A 15,813-nucleotide genomic window follows, 5' to 3' on the forward strand; every position below is an offset into this window, starting at 1 on the left:
TTTACCTTTTCACTTTGTGGATTTAATGATACCAGTTTTTCATTGAAAGCGATCACTGCGTCTGTTCGTCTGGATTTATGATGGATTGTTTGTGGATTTCCGCTCGCAGAGGCCGATGGCAAGCGCTGTTTGTCATTCTTTGTCTTCTCAAGCTGAGCTCAGTGAGCGGACAGGCTCGGTATTCCGTACCGGAGGAGCAGGCAGAGGGATCTTTCGTCGGAAACATTGGTAGAGATTTGGGTTTGGATGTGGCGAGGCTCATATCAGGTAAAGCTCGTATTATTACAAAAGGAAGCCGACAGTACGTTGATTTAAACCGAGACAAAGGCACTCTTGTTATTAAAGAGCGAATCGACCGAGAAGAGCTGTGTGGGAAGACGACGCCCTGTAGCTTCAGTTTCGAGGTCATTTTGGAAAATCCGATCCAGCTTTATCGTGTAACAGTGGAGGTAATAGACATCAACGATAACAGTCCGTCTTTCCCAAAGGATGAGATTAGTTTGAAGATAGCTGAAAGTGTTGCAACAGGGACTCGATTCTCACTAGAGAGTGCTGAGGACCCTGATGTTGGTGTTAATGATATTCAAAAATACACACTTAAACCGTCCGATAATTTTAAATTGGAAGTACAGAGTCAGCCTGATGGAGAAAAAATAATCGAAATGGTTTTACAAAACCCGTTAGACCGAGAGAAAGAGGAGACTCACACACTGGTGCTGCTCGCTTCAGATGGAGGGGAGCCACACAGATCAGGGACGGTGCGTATTCACATCACTGTGCTGGATGCTAACGATAATGCGCCAGTGTGTAGCCAGCCTGTTTATAAAGCTGATGTGAAGGAGAACTCTGCTGTAGGATCAGTGGTCACCACTGTCAGTGCAAATGATGCAGATAAAGGAGTTAACGGTGAAGTGACTTATTCTATAGGTCATGTCGCCAAAGAGACAAAGCAGCTGTTTGAAGTAAATGTTAAGACTGGGGAAATTAAAGTTGCAGGTAAACTTGATTATGAAAAGTCTAAAATGTATCAATTAAATGTCCAGGCTAGTGACCATGGTGGATATACAGATAAGTGCAAAGTTATTATTCAGATAATTGACGAGAATGACAACGTCCCTACAATTCAGCTTATGTCATTTTCTAACTCGATATCCGAGGATTCTCCTCCAGGTACAACTATAGCTGTTGTTAACGTTGATGATGAAGACTCTGATGGTAACGGTGTCGTCAAGTGCTCCATTAACTCTGACGTGCCTTTCAAAATCGAGTCTTCATTAACAGGATATTACACTATAGTAACAGAGGACTTCTTAGACAGAGAAAGTATTCCTGAGTATAATATTACCATCACCGTCTCTGACCAAGGCTCTCCTCCTCTGTCGAGCAGTAAAAACATCAATGTTAAAGTGTCTGACGTGAATGACAGCCCACCAAAGTTTGATCAGTCAGAATATAGTAAGACTGTACCAGAAAACAACTCTCCTGGATTTTCAGTGTTTACTGTCAGTGCTAGTGATGCAGACTGGGGCCAAAACGCTCGAGTTTCTTACTTTCTGCAGGAGAAACAGATTAATGGGGCTGCTGTGTCTTCGTTAGTGTCAGTAAATTCCGAAAATGGCGTCATTCATGCAGTGAGGTCATTTGATTATGAGCAAATCAAGTGGTTTGAGTTTAACGTGACTGCTCGCGATGCTGGATCCCCTCCTCTGAGCTCAGTGGCTACAGTCAAAATAATGATCCAGGACCAGAACGACAACCCCCCTCAGGTTCTGTACCCGGTCCAGACTGGTGGCTCTCTGGTGGCTGAAATGGTGCCTCGTTCAGCAGATGTGGGCTACCTGGTGACTAAAGTGGTGGCTGTTGATGTGGACTCTGGACAGAATGCCTGGCTCTCCTATAAACTGCAGAAAGCCACAGACAGGGCGCTGTTTGAAGTGGGCTTACAGAATGGAGAAATCAGAACTATCCGCCAGGTGACTGATAAAGATGCTGTGAAACAGAGACTGACTGTTATAGTGGAGGACAACGGGCAGCCCTCTCGTTCAGCTACAGTCATTGTTAACGTGGCGGTGGCGGACAGCTTCCCTGAAGTGCTGTCGGAGTTCACTGACTTTCCTCACGACAAGGAGTACAATGACAACCTGACTTTTTACTTAGTGCTGGCTTTGGCTGTAGTGTCCTTCCTCTTCATCACGTGTTTAGTGGTTATTATATCAGTGAAAATCTACAGATGGAGACAGTCTCGCGTCCTGTATCACTCCAGTCTCCCTGTGATTCCATATTATCCACCACGTTACTCAGACACTTTGGGGACAGGGACTCTCCCACACGTGTACAACTACGAGGTGTGCAGGACGACTGACTCCAGAAAGAGTGACATGAAATATATGCAGCCGATGAGTCAAAGTTTAGTGAGTGTGGAAGGAGCTGAGACTGATGCACCGCTGGTGGAAAAGCAACTGTCAGGCACCTGTTCTCAAATGTCAACTTTGGTGAGTGATATATTTAATCCTTCGTTCTCTGTTTACTTCTTGTTCTTGTAATCTTTTCTCCTGTATTATTTACAGTGACGTGCACGAGCACGGCTGTCTGTGACGCCATAGTGTCTCTGTCCATGGTACTGAAACGGTCGATGGATCCATGTTGATGTAACTTACTTTCCGTCTTGTAGTAAAAGGACGCTCTATTTGTCTAAGTTAAAACACTACCATTACTCTGACAACGATACAATGTAAGAAATTAAAATACATTCACACTAACCGTAATGTGGTTGTTGTTTTTGGCAGAAGCCACAACAGTTACACTCAATTCATTGGAAGTGGCATCAATAATTGTGAAGTTTTGTTGTTTGTTTTTTTTCATTACAAACCTGCTTTGTGACGTTTTGATTTTATTAATATTCATTAGAGTTTTTTTCATGAACCCACAATTGTGCTGTAGTAAGACTTTATATACATTTTACAGGGTAAAACAAAACTTCTTTGACAACTGATAACAAAAGGACCAGGACAGACAATTTCACCTCACTCTTTTTTGTCTCGTTCATTGTATTTTTTCTTTGTTTCACATATGCTTTTTTGTTTAACACTGATCTTTGTTTATTTTTACATGTGTTCTGTAGATTAAACTTAAATCTAAAACTATTTATGAAGTTTGAATATAACATTTAAACTGATCTCCATACTGTGCACATCACATACATTACCGTGGATGGGCTCTGAGCGCCGCTGTTGATACATCACTGACTAACAGTGTAAACCAGCAGTGCAGTGGTCCACCCCTTTAATGCGTTTCAGTGTTTTACTGCTGAGAAAGAAGACGGTCTGGCCTGTCGAGGTCTAACGTGTGGCGTTTCTCGTTTATTTTCTCAGCTGAAATCCCGTTTACCTTTTCACTTTGTGGATTTAATGACACCAGTTTTTGATTGAAAGCGATCACTGCGTCTTTTCGTCTGGATTTATGATGGATTGTTTGTGGATTTCCGCTCGCAGAGGCCGATGGCAAGCGCTGTTTGTCATTCTTTGTCTACTAAAGCTGAGCTCAGTGAGCGGACAGGCTCGGTATTCCGTACCGGAGGAGCAGGCAGAGGGATCTTTCGTCGGAAACATTGGTAGAGATTTGGGTTTGGATGTGGCGAGGCTCATATCAGGTAAAGCTCGTATCATTACAAAAGGAAGCCGACAGTACGTTGATTTAAACCGAGACAAAGGCACTCTTGTTATTAAAGAGCGAATCGACCGAGAAGAGCTGTGTGGGAAGACGACGCCCTGTAGCTTCAGTTTCGAGGTCATTTTGGAAAATCCAATCCAGCTTTATCGTGTAACAGTGGAGGTAATAGACATCAACGATAACAGTCCGTCGTTTCCAAAGGATGAAATACATCTTAATATTGCTGAAAATGCTGCAGCAGGGACTCGTTTCTCACTAGAGAGTGCAGACGACCCCGATGTTGGTGTTAATGATATTAAAAAATACACACTTAAACCATCAGATAATTTCAAATTGGAAGTACAGAGTCAGCCTGATGGAGGAGCATTTATCGAAATGGTTTTACAAAACCCGTTAGACCGAGAGAAAGAGGAGACTCACACACTGGTGCTGCTCGCTTCAGATGGAGGGGAGCCACACAGATCAGGGACGGTGCGTATTCACATCACTGTGCTGGATGCTAACGATAATGCGCCAGTGTGTAGCCAGCCTGTTTATAAAGCTGATGTGAAGGAGAACTCTGCTGTAGGATCAGTGGTCACCACTGTCAGTGCAAATGATGCAGATAAAGGAGTTAATGCTGAAGTGACTTATTCTATAGGACATGTAGCCAAAGAGACAAAGCAGCTGTTTGAAGTAAATGTTAAGACTGGAGAGATTAAAGTTGCAGGTAAACTGGATTATGAAAAGTCTAAAATGTATCAATTAAATGTCAAGGCCAGTGACCACGGGGGATTTACAGACACGTGTAAAGTTAATATTCAAATAATTGACGAGAATGACAACGTCCCTACAATTCAGCTTATGTCATTTTCTAACTCCATATCCGAGGATTCTCCTCCAGGTACAACTATAGCTGTTGTTAACGTTGATGATGAAGACTCTGATGGTAACGGTGTCGTCAAGTGCTCCATTAACTCTGACGTACCCTTCAAAATCGAGTCTTCATTAACAGGATATTACACTATAGTAACAGAGGACTTCTTAGACAGAGAAAGTACTCCTGAGTATAATATCACCATCACCGTCTCTGACCAAGGCTCTCCTCCTCTGTCTAGCAGTAAAAGCATCAATGTTAAAGTGTCTGACGTGAATGACAGCCCACCAAAGTTTGATCAGTCAGAATATAGTAAGACTGTACCAGAGAACAACTCTCCTGGATTGTCAGTGTTTACTGTCAGTGCTACTGATGCAGACTGGGGCCAAAACGCTCGAGTTTCTTACTTTCTGCAGGAGAAAGAGATTAATGGAGCTGCTGTGTCTTCGTTAGTGTCTGTAAATTCCGAAAATGGCGTCATTCATGCAGTGAGGTCGTTTGATTATGAGCAAATCAAGTGGTTTGAGTTTAACGTGACTGCTCGCGATGCTGGATCCCCTCCTCTGAGCTCAGTGGCTACAGTCAGAATAATAGTCCAGGACCAGAATGACAACCCTCCTCAGGTTCTGTACCCAGTCCAGACTGGTGGCTCTCTGGTGGCTGAAATGGTGCCTCGTTCAGCAGATGTGGGCTACCTGGTGACTAAAGTGGTGGCTGTTGATGTGGACTCTGGACAGAATGCTTGGCTCTCCTACAAACTGCAGAAAGCCACAGACAGGGCGCTGTTTGAAGTGGGCTTACAGAATGGAGAAATCAGAACTATCCGCCAGGTGACTGATAAAGATGCTGTGAAACAGAGACTGACTGTTATAGTGGAGGACAACGGGCAGCCCTCTCGTTCAGCTACAGTCATTGTGAACGTGGCGGTGGCGGACAGCTTCCCTGAAGTGCTGTCGGAGTTCACTGACTTTCCTCACGACAAGGAGTACAATGACAACCTGACTTTTTACTTAGTGCTGGCTTTGGCTGTAGTGTCCTTCCTGTTCATCACGTGTTTAGTGGTTATTATATCAGTGAAAATCTACAGATGGAGACAGTCTCGCGTCCTGTATCACTCCAGTCTCCCTGTGATTCCATATTATCCTCCACGTTACTCAGACACTTTGGGGACAGGGACTCTCCCACACGTGTACAACTACGAGGTGTGCAGGACAACTGACTCCAGAAAGAGTGACTGTAAGTTCGGCAGAGCTGGTAGTCAGAACGTGTTGATAATGGACCCCAGTTCTACAGGGACGATGCAGCGGATACAGAGTGAGAAGAGCATCCTGGACGAACCAGACTCTCCTCTAGAGGTGGGTTATTTTGTCCATCATCCTCCTTAACAAACCTTCAATGCATTATTCATATTGTATTTTCTGGATCACAAATATGACTTGGTTTTGTGGTTTGTGTCACTGCCTTCTCAGAGAGCATCTTCAGCACCATGCGTGGTGGACAGCTCCTCTTTGAATTGTATCATTTCACTGAAGTTTGAAAAAGTAATTAAGGAGAATGAACATCTTTCCCAGAACTACTCTGATGCCTTTAAGTGTTACCTACCTGTGATGCTGTCTGCACTTGATGAGTTGTTTGTGTCTTTTGTAATTAGAAAATATCCGTAGACTTTGTGCTTCCTTCAAAGCGTTTTTCTTTTTTTTGGTGGAGAACGAAAGCAAATTTAATAGTATAATGAAAGCGTGTTTGCAGTGAGCAACATCGTGGCATAGCAGCATTTTGCTCTTCCACTTGATCTCTTCCCTTTATTTAAACACCTGTATAAGCTGCTTTTTGTATGTCTGTATAGCTATATTAACACAACACACGTGCACTCATTGAAGTAAACATCAATCCACACGTTAGCCACACTCTCTTTGCTACTATTCAAAGATGATATTTCCCCCCTTTTCTTTACTCACAGCACTTGTCATTTTACCATTGGACTCTAAGGGCCGCTGTTGGTCTTTAAAGCACGTTTAGAGCTTTTGAAATGCAGCTACACCTCCTGTATTTCTCTTAGTGTCTCGCGGAGAGCAACACATTCGGTCTTCATTTGGATTCTCAGACGAATGTAGTCGTTTCGACACTGTGGATTATAGAGACATCAACAGAAGGACGATAGGGGATAATAGGACGGGTTTTTGTGAGATACCTTCGTGTGGAGTTGGGTGGATTGCTTCAGGAATATGCCTTTTATCAGCAGTGAACCCACGATTAAATGGCAAGTAAGGGCCTTCATCCTTGTTTTTCTTATTGACGCGGCAGGCTGTCAAATCCGCTACTCTGTCCCAGAGGAGATGAGAAAGGGCTCCTTTGTGGGAAATGTGGCTGAAGATTTAGGTATCGACGCTAAAAGGCTGAAATCAGGCGGTGCCCGGATTGTTAGCGGTGATAGCAGCGAGTACATCCGGCTGGATGCAGACAAAGGGATTCTTGTGGTGGGAGAAAGGATAGATAGAGAGCAGCTCTGCGGGCAGACATCGCCCTGTAGCTTGAATTTCGAAATGATAATGATGAATCCAATGCAACTACACAGCGTCGTAGTGGAAGTGTTAGATGTAAATGATAATGCGCCTGTGTTTCCTGAGAAAGAAGTGCGTGTAGAAATAGTAGAATCGGCTCTTCTTGGAACAGAAATATTACAAGAGAGTGCCACCGATCTTGATGTAGGCATCAACGCTTTACAAGGCTACACGTTACACCCCACAACGCATTTCAATATTAAGGTCATGTCCAGCCCAAATGGTCATAAATATGCACAGTTGTATCTTTCTAATGCCTTAGACCGCGAGAAAGAAGACACGCTGCTCCTTATGCTTACTGCTGTGGACGGTGGCGAACCACAGAGATCAGGGACACTAAAAATACATGTAACCGTGCTCGACACAAATGACAACGCTCCGGTTTTTACGCAATCAAATATCAAGGCGACTGTTAAAGAAAATGTTCCAAAGGGAACTTTAGTGGTGCGCTTGAGCGCTACGGATGCAGATGATGGGATGTATGGCCGCGTTACCTACCACTTTAATCGCATGTCTAGTAATGTTGCAGAGCTATTTCATCTGGATGAAAACAGCGGTGATTTAACTGTCAACGGTATGATTGATTATGAAGAGAATAAAGTATTTGAGATTAGCGTGCAGGCAAAAGATCAAGGTGGACAAAGCACATCCACAAAAGTGATAATCGAGGTGATGGATGTTAATGACAATGCACCTGTAATAACGCTGACCTCGTTTTCTAGCGCCATCGCTGAGGATTCTCCTATTGGAACCACTGTGGCAATCATAAACGTTAAAGATATAGATTCAGGCAAAAATGGGAAAGTAGACTGCTCAGTTAATGGCAACATCCCGTTTGCAATCCACTCATCTCTAAAGAATTATTATACTGTGGTGACAAACGGTGTCCTTGACAGGGAGCGTAATCCTGATTACAATATCACTTTCACTGCTATGGATGAAGGCAGCCCAGCACTCTCGACTAACAAGACAATAACACTTCGAGTGTCCGACGTTAATGATAATGCCCCTGTATTTGAACAGAGTTATTATGAAGCTAATATCATGGAGAATAACTCCCCAGGGTTATCTGTATTTTCTGTGAAAGCACACGACTCTGACTCGGGCCAAAACGCACGTGTGTCTTACCTGCTTATTGATACTGAATTAAATGGTAACCCCATATCCACCTACATATCTGTTAACGCAGAGAGTGGAGTTATACAAGCAGTTCGATCATTTGACTTTGAGCAAATTAAAAGTCTAAATATTTTTGTAAGGGGACAGGATGGGGGTTCCCCGCCTTTAAGCAGTAACGCCACAGTTAAATTAAATATTCAAGATCAGAACGACAACCCTCCTCAGGTTCTGTACCCAGTCCAGACTGGTGGCTCTCTGGTGGCTGAAATGGTGCCTCGTTCAGCAGATGTGGGCTATCTGGTGACTAAAGTGGTGGCTGTTGATGTGGACTCTGGACAGAATGCCTGGCTCTCCTATAAACTGCAGAAAGCCACAGACAGGGCGCTGTTTGAAGTGGGCTCACAGAATGGAGAAATCAGAACTATCCGCCAGGTGACTGATAAAGATGCTGTGAAACAGAGACTGACTGTTATAGTGGAGGACAACGGGCAGCCCTCTCGTTCAGCTACAGTCATTGTTAACGTGGCGGTGGCGGACAGCTTCCCTGAAGTGCTGTCGGAGTTCACTGACTTTCCTCACGACAAGGAGTACAATGACAACCTGACTTTTTACTTAGTGCTGGCTTTGGCTGTAGTGTCCTTCCTCTTCATCACGTGTTTAGTGGTTATTATATCAGTGAAAATCTACAGATGGAGACAGTCTCGCGTCCTGTATCACTCCAGTCTCCCTGTGATTCCATATTATCCTCCACGTTACTCAGACACTTTGGGGACAGGGACTCTCCCACACGTGTACAACTACGAGGTGTGCAGGACGACTGACTCCAGAAGGAGTGACTGTAAGTTCGGCAGAGCTGGTAGTCAGAACGTGTTGATAATGGACCCCAGTTCTACAGGGACGATGCAGCGGATGCAGAGTGAGAAGAGCATCCTGGACGAACCAGACTCTCCTCTAGAGGTGAGGCCTTTGACATACTGATCTTCACCTTTAATTGTGTGTGTGCTTTTTCAGAGGCATCACTAACCAGCGGGTGGTGTTTGGGCTCACATGTCACTGGTAATCCATAAAACATTTTCAGAACTACAGCTCATGGACAGCTCCACTGACTGGAGGTTAATCGTATTTCGTGAATTGATTCGCTATGAAGCAAAACCTTGTGTTGTTTTAACTGAAAACCTAATGTCATTTCTTACCTGAATTCCTATAGATGCATTTTCACATATTTAATGCCTTATAGCATTTGGTCCAATGTAAATTAATGCAGATCCGGAGAGACTAAAGCCTTTATTCTGATTAAAGACACAAGGTATGGTAATCAAAGATACAACACAAACTTGCGAAAGAATCAAACACAGTTTTGGTTTTCTGTTTTATATGAATGGATTACAGTATTGGCGTTTTGATCTACAATTCTAGCTCTTCGACACCTAAAGTGCTTGGCATTTTATCTTTTATTTTCTGCTTGTGTTCATGATATTCGTGCTTTGGACAGTAAGGGACGCTGTTGGTCAGTGAAACAAGTGATCAGAGTTGATTCAGAGGAGGCAGAGCCCTCATTTTTCTGTTCAGTCAGGAGAGAAGACAAACCGTGGGCTTCATAAGCAGGGCTGCGGTCACAATTTCATTCGGAGCGAGGACTTTAAAATCAGAGGATCGTTTGATGATACTGCCTTTGTTCTCTGTGGATTGTATATGTTTTCACCTTTTCTTATTTTTGCAATGGCGTTTGAAAGGTCTCCTCCTTTTTGCGTAAAATGGCGTTTGTACAGCAGGTCAGTATGGCTGTTTCTGCTGTTCCTTTGCTGTCTCACTCACACCGTGTCTGGCCAAATCAGATATACAATTCCGGAGGAGCTGAAAAAGGGATCTCTTATCGGTAATGTAGCTCAAGATCTTGGTTTGGATGTGCAAAGGCTTCGTTCTGGTCGGGCCCGTATCGTGACAAGACAAAGCATCCAGTACACCGAGCTGAAAACAGACAAAGGCATTTTAGTCGTCAACGAGAGAATAGACCGAGAGCAGCTGTGCGGAGACGTAACACCCTGCAGCTTCAGCTTTGAGGTGATTTTAGAAAATCCTATGGAATTACACCGAGTAACAGTGGAGATAGTTGACATAAATGACAATGCTCCGACGTTTACGAAGGATGAAATTAAATTTGAAATAAGCGAATCTGCCACACTGGGATCACGCTTTTTGTTACCCAGTGCCGAAGACGCAGATGTAGGCAGTAACGGTCTCCAGAAATACATACTAACTACCAATGACATATTTGGTTTAAAGCAACACTCGAGTCCAGATGGCCGAAAATATGCCGAAATGATCTTACAAAAGCCATTAGACAGAGAAAGCGAGCCAAGAATGTCACTGAAGCTCATCGCTGTTGACGGTGGAACTCCGCATAGATCTGGTACAGTAAATATAGATATTACAGTGCTTGATGCTAATGATAATCCTCCCATTTTTAACCAGACTCTTTACAGGGCTACTGTCTCAGAGAATGCATTAAAAGGCACCTATATTACCACAGTAAATGCCAGTGATGCAGACAGTGGATCTAACGGTCTTGTCACATATAGATTCTCAAATATGAAAAAACAGCTGGTTGATATATTTAACTTAGACGAAATTACGGGAGTCATCACACTCACAGGGCAGGTAGATTACGAAAGGGATAAGAAACATGAGATTATGATTGAAGCTATGGACCAAGGAGGTCTGACAGATTCAAGTAAGGTGCTAATTGAGATTGTGGACGTCAACGATAACGCACCTGTCATAAATGTGATGTCATTCTCCAGCCCCGTGCCGGAGGATTCAGCCCCGGGTACCACAGTTGCAATAATTAATGTGATTGACGCAGACTCAGAGCAAAATGGCCAGATTATATGTACAACAGACAGCAGCCTCCCGTTTAAAATTAAATCAACATTAACTAATTACTATGCATTAGTAACGGACTCAGCTTTTGACAGAGAAGTTGTACCAGAATATAATATCACTGTAAGAGCAACCGACTCGGGATCGCCACCCTTGTCAAGCACAACAATATTACGTCTGAGAATCTCTGATGTGAATGACAATGCTCCAGTATTTGAAAAAAATAGCTACGTTTCTCACGTGCCAGAAAATAATTCCCCTGGAATGTCCATATTTTCCGTCAAAGCACAGGACAATGACTGGAACCAAAACGCTAGGATATCATACTTTCTCGAAGAAACACAGATCAATGGGAGTCCCACCTCCTCTTACGTCTCCATAAACAGTGAAACTGGAGCTATACACGCAGTGCGCTCGTTTGACTATGAGCAAATTAAACAGCTGCAGCTCGTCGTCAAAGCGCAGGATGGAGGCTCTCCTCCACTCAGTAGTAATGTGAGTGTGAAAATAATGATCCAGGACCAGAACGACAACCCCCCTCAGGTTCTGTACCCAGTCCAGACTGGTGGCTCTCTGGTGGCTGAAATGGTGCCTCGTTCAGCAGATGTAGGCTACCTGGTGACTAAAGTGGTGGCTGTTGATGTGGACTCTGGACAGAATGCCTGGCTCTCCTATAAACTGCAGAAAGCCACAGACAGGGCGCTGTTTGAAGTGGGCTTACAGAATGGAGAAATCAGAACCATCCGCCAGGTGACTGATAAAGATGCTGTGAAACAGAGACTGACTGTTATAGTGGAGGACAACGGGCAGCCCTCTCGTTCAGCTACAGTCATTGTTAACGTGGCGGTGGCGGACAGCTTCCCTGAAGTGCTGTCGGAGTTCACTGACTTTCCTCACGACAAGGAGTACAATGACAACCTGACTTTTTACTTAGTGCTGGCTTTGGCTGTAGTGTCCTTCCTGTTCATCACGTGTTTAGTGGTTATTATATCAGTGAAAATCTACAGATGGAGACAGTCTCGCGTCATGTATCACTCCAGTCTCCCTGTGATTCCATATTATCCTCCACGTTACTCAGACACTTTGGGGACAGGGACTCTCCCACACGTGTACAACTACGAGGTGTGCAGGACGACTGACTCCAGAAGGAGTGACTGTAAGTTCGGCAGAGCTGGAAGTCAGAACGTGTTGATAATGGACCCCAGTTCTACAGGCACGATGCAGCGGATGCAGAGTGAGAAGAGCATCCTGGATGAACCAGACTCTCCTCTTGAGGTCAGTTAAATAATGTAGCTTCGTCTCGATGTCATTATTTCTCCTCCTGTGTTTAGTCACATTGATAGTGAACCTCTGCGCTCTATACCTACATTTTCAGCACCATGGACAGCATCTCACTTTGTATCACTTTCCTCTTTATTCACATTCAGATCTTCAAAATTGTAATATTACCTACACTCTCAACCGTTGATATGCTGACAGGTTATTTCACACGCACATTACTTCACTCAGTTACATTGTATGTTAAAGCGAACTAAAAATTAGTTTTGTTCCCAATATTATAAATATGCTAAATACTGGCAATCAAAAATGCCATTTTTGTATATGTTTGTTTGCTATGATGTATTTCCTTTCTCTTTGTCTCTTTCTCTAGTCTCTTTAACATTTATATTTACTACATTCTAACTTTTGGCAGAATTGAACCATTAAATGATAAACTGCAGTGCTAAACATTTTTACTCAATGAGACTTGTTTGGTCACACAGCCATATTGCTGACTATCTGATCTTGGTTTGGGTAGGAGTGTGTATTTATATGTTAAATCCTGGATTGATATATTTCACCTATTCATTTTCTAATTGCTGTATCCCTAGATTAAAATACACTGAAACATTTTTATTTATGTTTTATTATATAATCTAATGGCAGTTGGCTCGGTTCTTTCCCCCTTTTGGACTCTAAGCGACGCTGTTGATCAGTAAAACAGTGTGGTGTTGTTAGAACCGTGATAGAGGAGAGAAAGGGGAGAGGGAGAAACACTGTTCTCATACAAGGAGGCGTTCGACGGGAATACAGTCGCCTGGTTTGAAGCAGCTTTTTCTATTTGATAAGAACAGTTTTGCTGGACATAAATGCAGGACTATTGAACTGGAAATACACCTTGCGTCTATGTGTGGTGTGTGTGTGGATATATTTTTTGAGATACATTTAGGATTTTATTCTTTACGACATGGGGACACGCCAGCATCGATGCGGAAAATGGCTGTTGTGTTGGACACTTACATGGCAGCTGTTCATTTTTGTCTCCATGATTTCCACTATCAACGCTCAAATCCGTTATTCAATACCGGAGGAGATGAAGAAAGGCTCTCTGATCGGTAATGTAGCGCAAGACCTTGGTTTGGATCTGAATCGGCTCCGTTCTGGTCGGGCCCGTATCGTGACCGGAGAAAACAACCAGTACACTGAGCTAAGAACAGACAAAGGGATTCTAGTCGTGAATGAGAGAATAGACCGGGAAGAGCTTTGTGGAGACGTAACACCGTGCAGCTTCAGCTTCGAAATTATTTTAGAAAATCCAATTGAACTGCACAGGGTGACAGTAGAAATATTAGACGTCAATGACCATGCGCCAACCTTCAAAAATAACGTGATTAATCTAGAGATTAGTGAATCTGCAACGATAGGATCTCATTTTGATTTAGAAAGCGCATATGATCCCGATGCAGGAATTCACAGCTTGCAGAAATATGTTTTATCACGGAATGATAATTTCGCTTTGAAGCAGCACTCCAACGCTGATGGAATCACATTCGCTGTGATGATTTTACAGAAGCCATTAGACAGAGAGCTAAATCCACACCTCTCTTTGAAGCTGATTGCAGTAGACGGAGGAACTCCACAGCGATCTGGTACAGTGAATATAGAAATCACTGTTCTTGATGTCAATGATAATCCTCCAGTATTTAATCAATCACTCTACACTGCTACTGTGATAGAAAATGCACCCATAGGCACCTACATAACCACTGTGAATGCTTCAGATGCCGACAGTGGGTCTAATGGCTTGGTCGCGTATACTTTTTCTAATTTAAAGGGAAAGTCTGGCGAAAAATTTGAAATCGACAGTGTATCAGGCAAAATAACTGTTGCTGATAATATTGATTTCGAAAAAGACAAAAAATACGAAATAAGAGTGATCGCCAAAGATCAGGGTGGCTTAAGTGACGCAACTAAAGTTGTCATCGAGGTCACTGACATAAATGACAATGCACCGGTTATAAATATAATGTCCTTCTCCAACCTGATTTCAGAGGATGTCCCTCCAGGCACAACTATAGCTGTTTTTAATGTTAAAGATGCAGATTCTGAAAGAAACGGTCAGATTACATGCTCAATAGATTCTAGTCTTCCTTTTAAAATCCAGTCTTCTTTGACTAATTATTACAATTTGCTTTCAGATGTAGCTTTTGATCGTGAAACGAAAACAGAATACAACATAACCATTACTGCAACTGATTCAGGGTCACCCCCACTTTCTACTAAAACAACTTTACACCTAAGACTTTCTGATGTAAACGATAATGCTCCACTCTTTAGTAAACCGAGTTATTCTGCATATATAATTGAAAATAATCTCCCTGGTTTGTCAATATTCACCGTGAGCGCGCAAGATTCTGACTGGAATCAGAACGCACGAATCTCATACTTTCTTGAGGACACTCAGGTCAGTGGCAGCCCAGTTTCCTCTTATGTATCCATAAATTCTGAAACCGGAGTGATACACGCAGTGCGCTCATTTGATTATGAGCAGATCAAGCAGCTGGTTTTCAGTGTCAAAGCGCAGGATGGAGGCTCTCCTCCACTCAGTAGTAATGTGAGCGTGAAAATAATGATCCAGGACCAGAACGACAACCCTCCTCAGGTTCTGTACCCAGTCCAGACTGGTGGCTCTCTGGTGGCTGAAATGGTGCCTCGTTCAGCAGATGTGGGCTATCTGGTGACTAAAGTGGTGGCTGTTGATGTGGACTCTGGACAGAATGCCTGGCTCTCCTATAAACTGCAGAAAGCCACAGACAGGGCGCTGTTTGAAGTGGGCTTACAGAATGGAGAAATCAGAACTATCCGCCAGGTGACTGATAAAGATGCTGTGAAACAGAGACTGACTGTTATAGTGGAGGACAACGGGCAACCCTCTCGTTCAGCTACAGTCATTGTGAACGTGGCGGTGGCGGACAGCTTCCCTGAAGTGCTGTCGGAGTTCACTGACTTTCCTCACGACAAGGAGTACAATGACAACCTGACTTTTTACTTAGTGCTGGCTTTGGCTGTAGTGTCCTTCCTCTTCATCACGTGTTTAGTGGTTATTATATCAGTGAAAATCTACAGATGGAGACAGTCTCGCGTCCTGTATCACTCCAGTCTCCCTGTGATTCCATATTATCCTCCACGTTACTCAGACACTTTGGGGACAGGGACTCTCCCACACGTGTACAACTACGAGGTGTGCAGGACGACTGACTCCAGAAGGAGTGACTGTAAGTTCGGCATAGCTGGTAGTCAGAACGTGTTGATAATGGACCCCAGTTCTACAGGGACGATGCAGCGCATGCAAAGTGAGAAGAGCATCCTGGATGAACCAGACTCTCCTCTTGAGGTTAGCTTTGTCTTTTTCTAAAGTTCTATTAATGTACAATTTTATGTTATTTTTTTAAATATTAGATATTTGGT

At 43.4% G+C, this 15,813-nt stretch overlaps 3 protein-coding genes across 3 annotated transcripts; all 3 read left to right on the plus strand.

The window, feature by feature from the left end:
- The first annotated feature begins 662 nt into the window (after window positions 1-662).
- LOC141013008 (protocadherin gamma-A10-like) lies at window positions 663-9,183 on the plus strand. Its single transcript, XM_073486547.1, has 4 exons — window positions 663-996; window positions 1,171-2,345; window positions 3,535-5,880; window positions 8,431-9,183. Exons 1-4 carry the CDS (start codon window positions 663-665, stop codon window positions 9,181-9,183), a joined length of 4,608 nt encoding a protein of 1,535 aa, XP_073342648.1.
- Window positions 9,184-9,924: 741 nt separating this feature from the next.
- On the plus strand, window positions 9,925-12,369 carry LOC141013009 (protocadherin gamma-A7-like). The gene is made up of 2 exons (XM_073486548.1): window positions 9,925-10,304; window positions 11,592-12,369. Exons 1-2 carry the CDS (start codon window positions 9,925-9,927, stop codon window positions 12,367-12,369), a joined length of 1,158 nt encoding a protein of 385 aa, XP_073342649.1.
- Window positions 12,370-13,390: 1,021 nt separating this feature from the next.
- Window positions 13,391-15,760, plus strand: LOC141013010 (protocadherin gamma-A7-like). Its single transcript, XM_073486549.1, has 2 exons — window positions 13,391-13,699; window positions 14,984-15,760. The coding sequence occupies exons 1-2, from the start codon at window positions 13,391-13,393 to the stop codon at window positions 15,758-15,760; spliced, it is 1,086 nt and encodes a 361-aa protein (XP_073342650.1).
- The last annotated feature ends 53 nt before the right edge of the window (window positions 15,761-15,813 follow it).

Source organism: Pagrus major, chromosome 18 (assembly GCF_040436345.1).
Source record: "Pagrus major chromosome 18, Pma_NU_1.0".
Taxonomy (NCBI): Eukaryota; Metazoa; Chordata; class Actinopteri; order Spariformes; family Sparidae; genus Pagrus; species Pagrus major.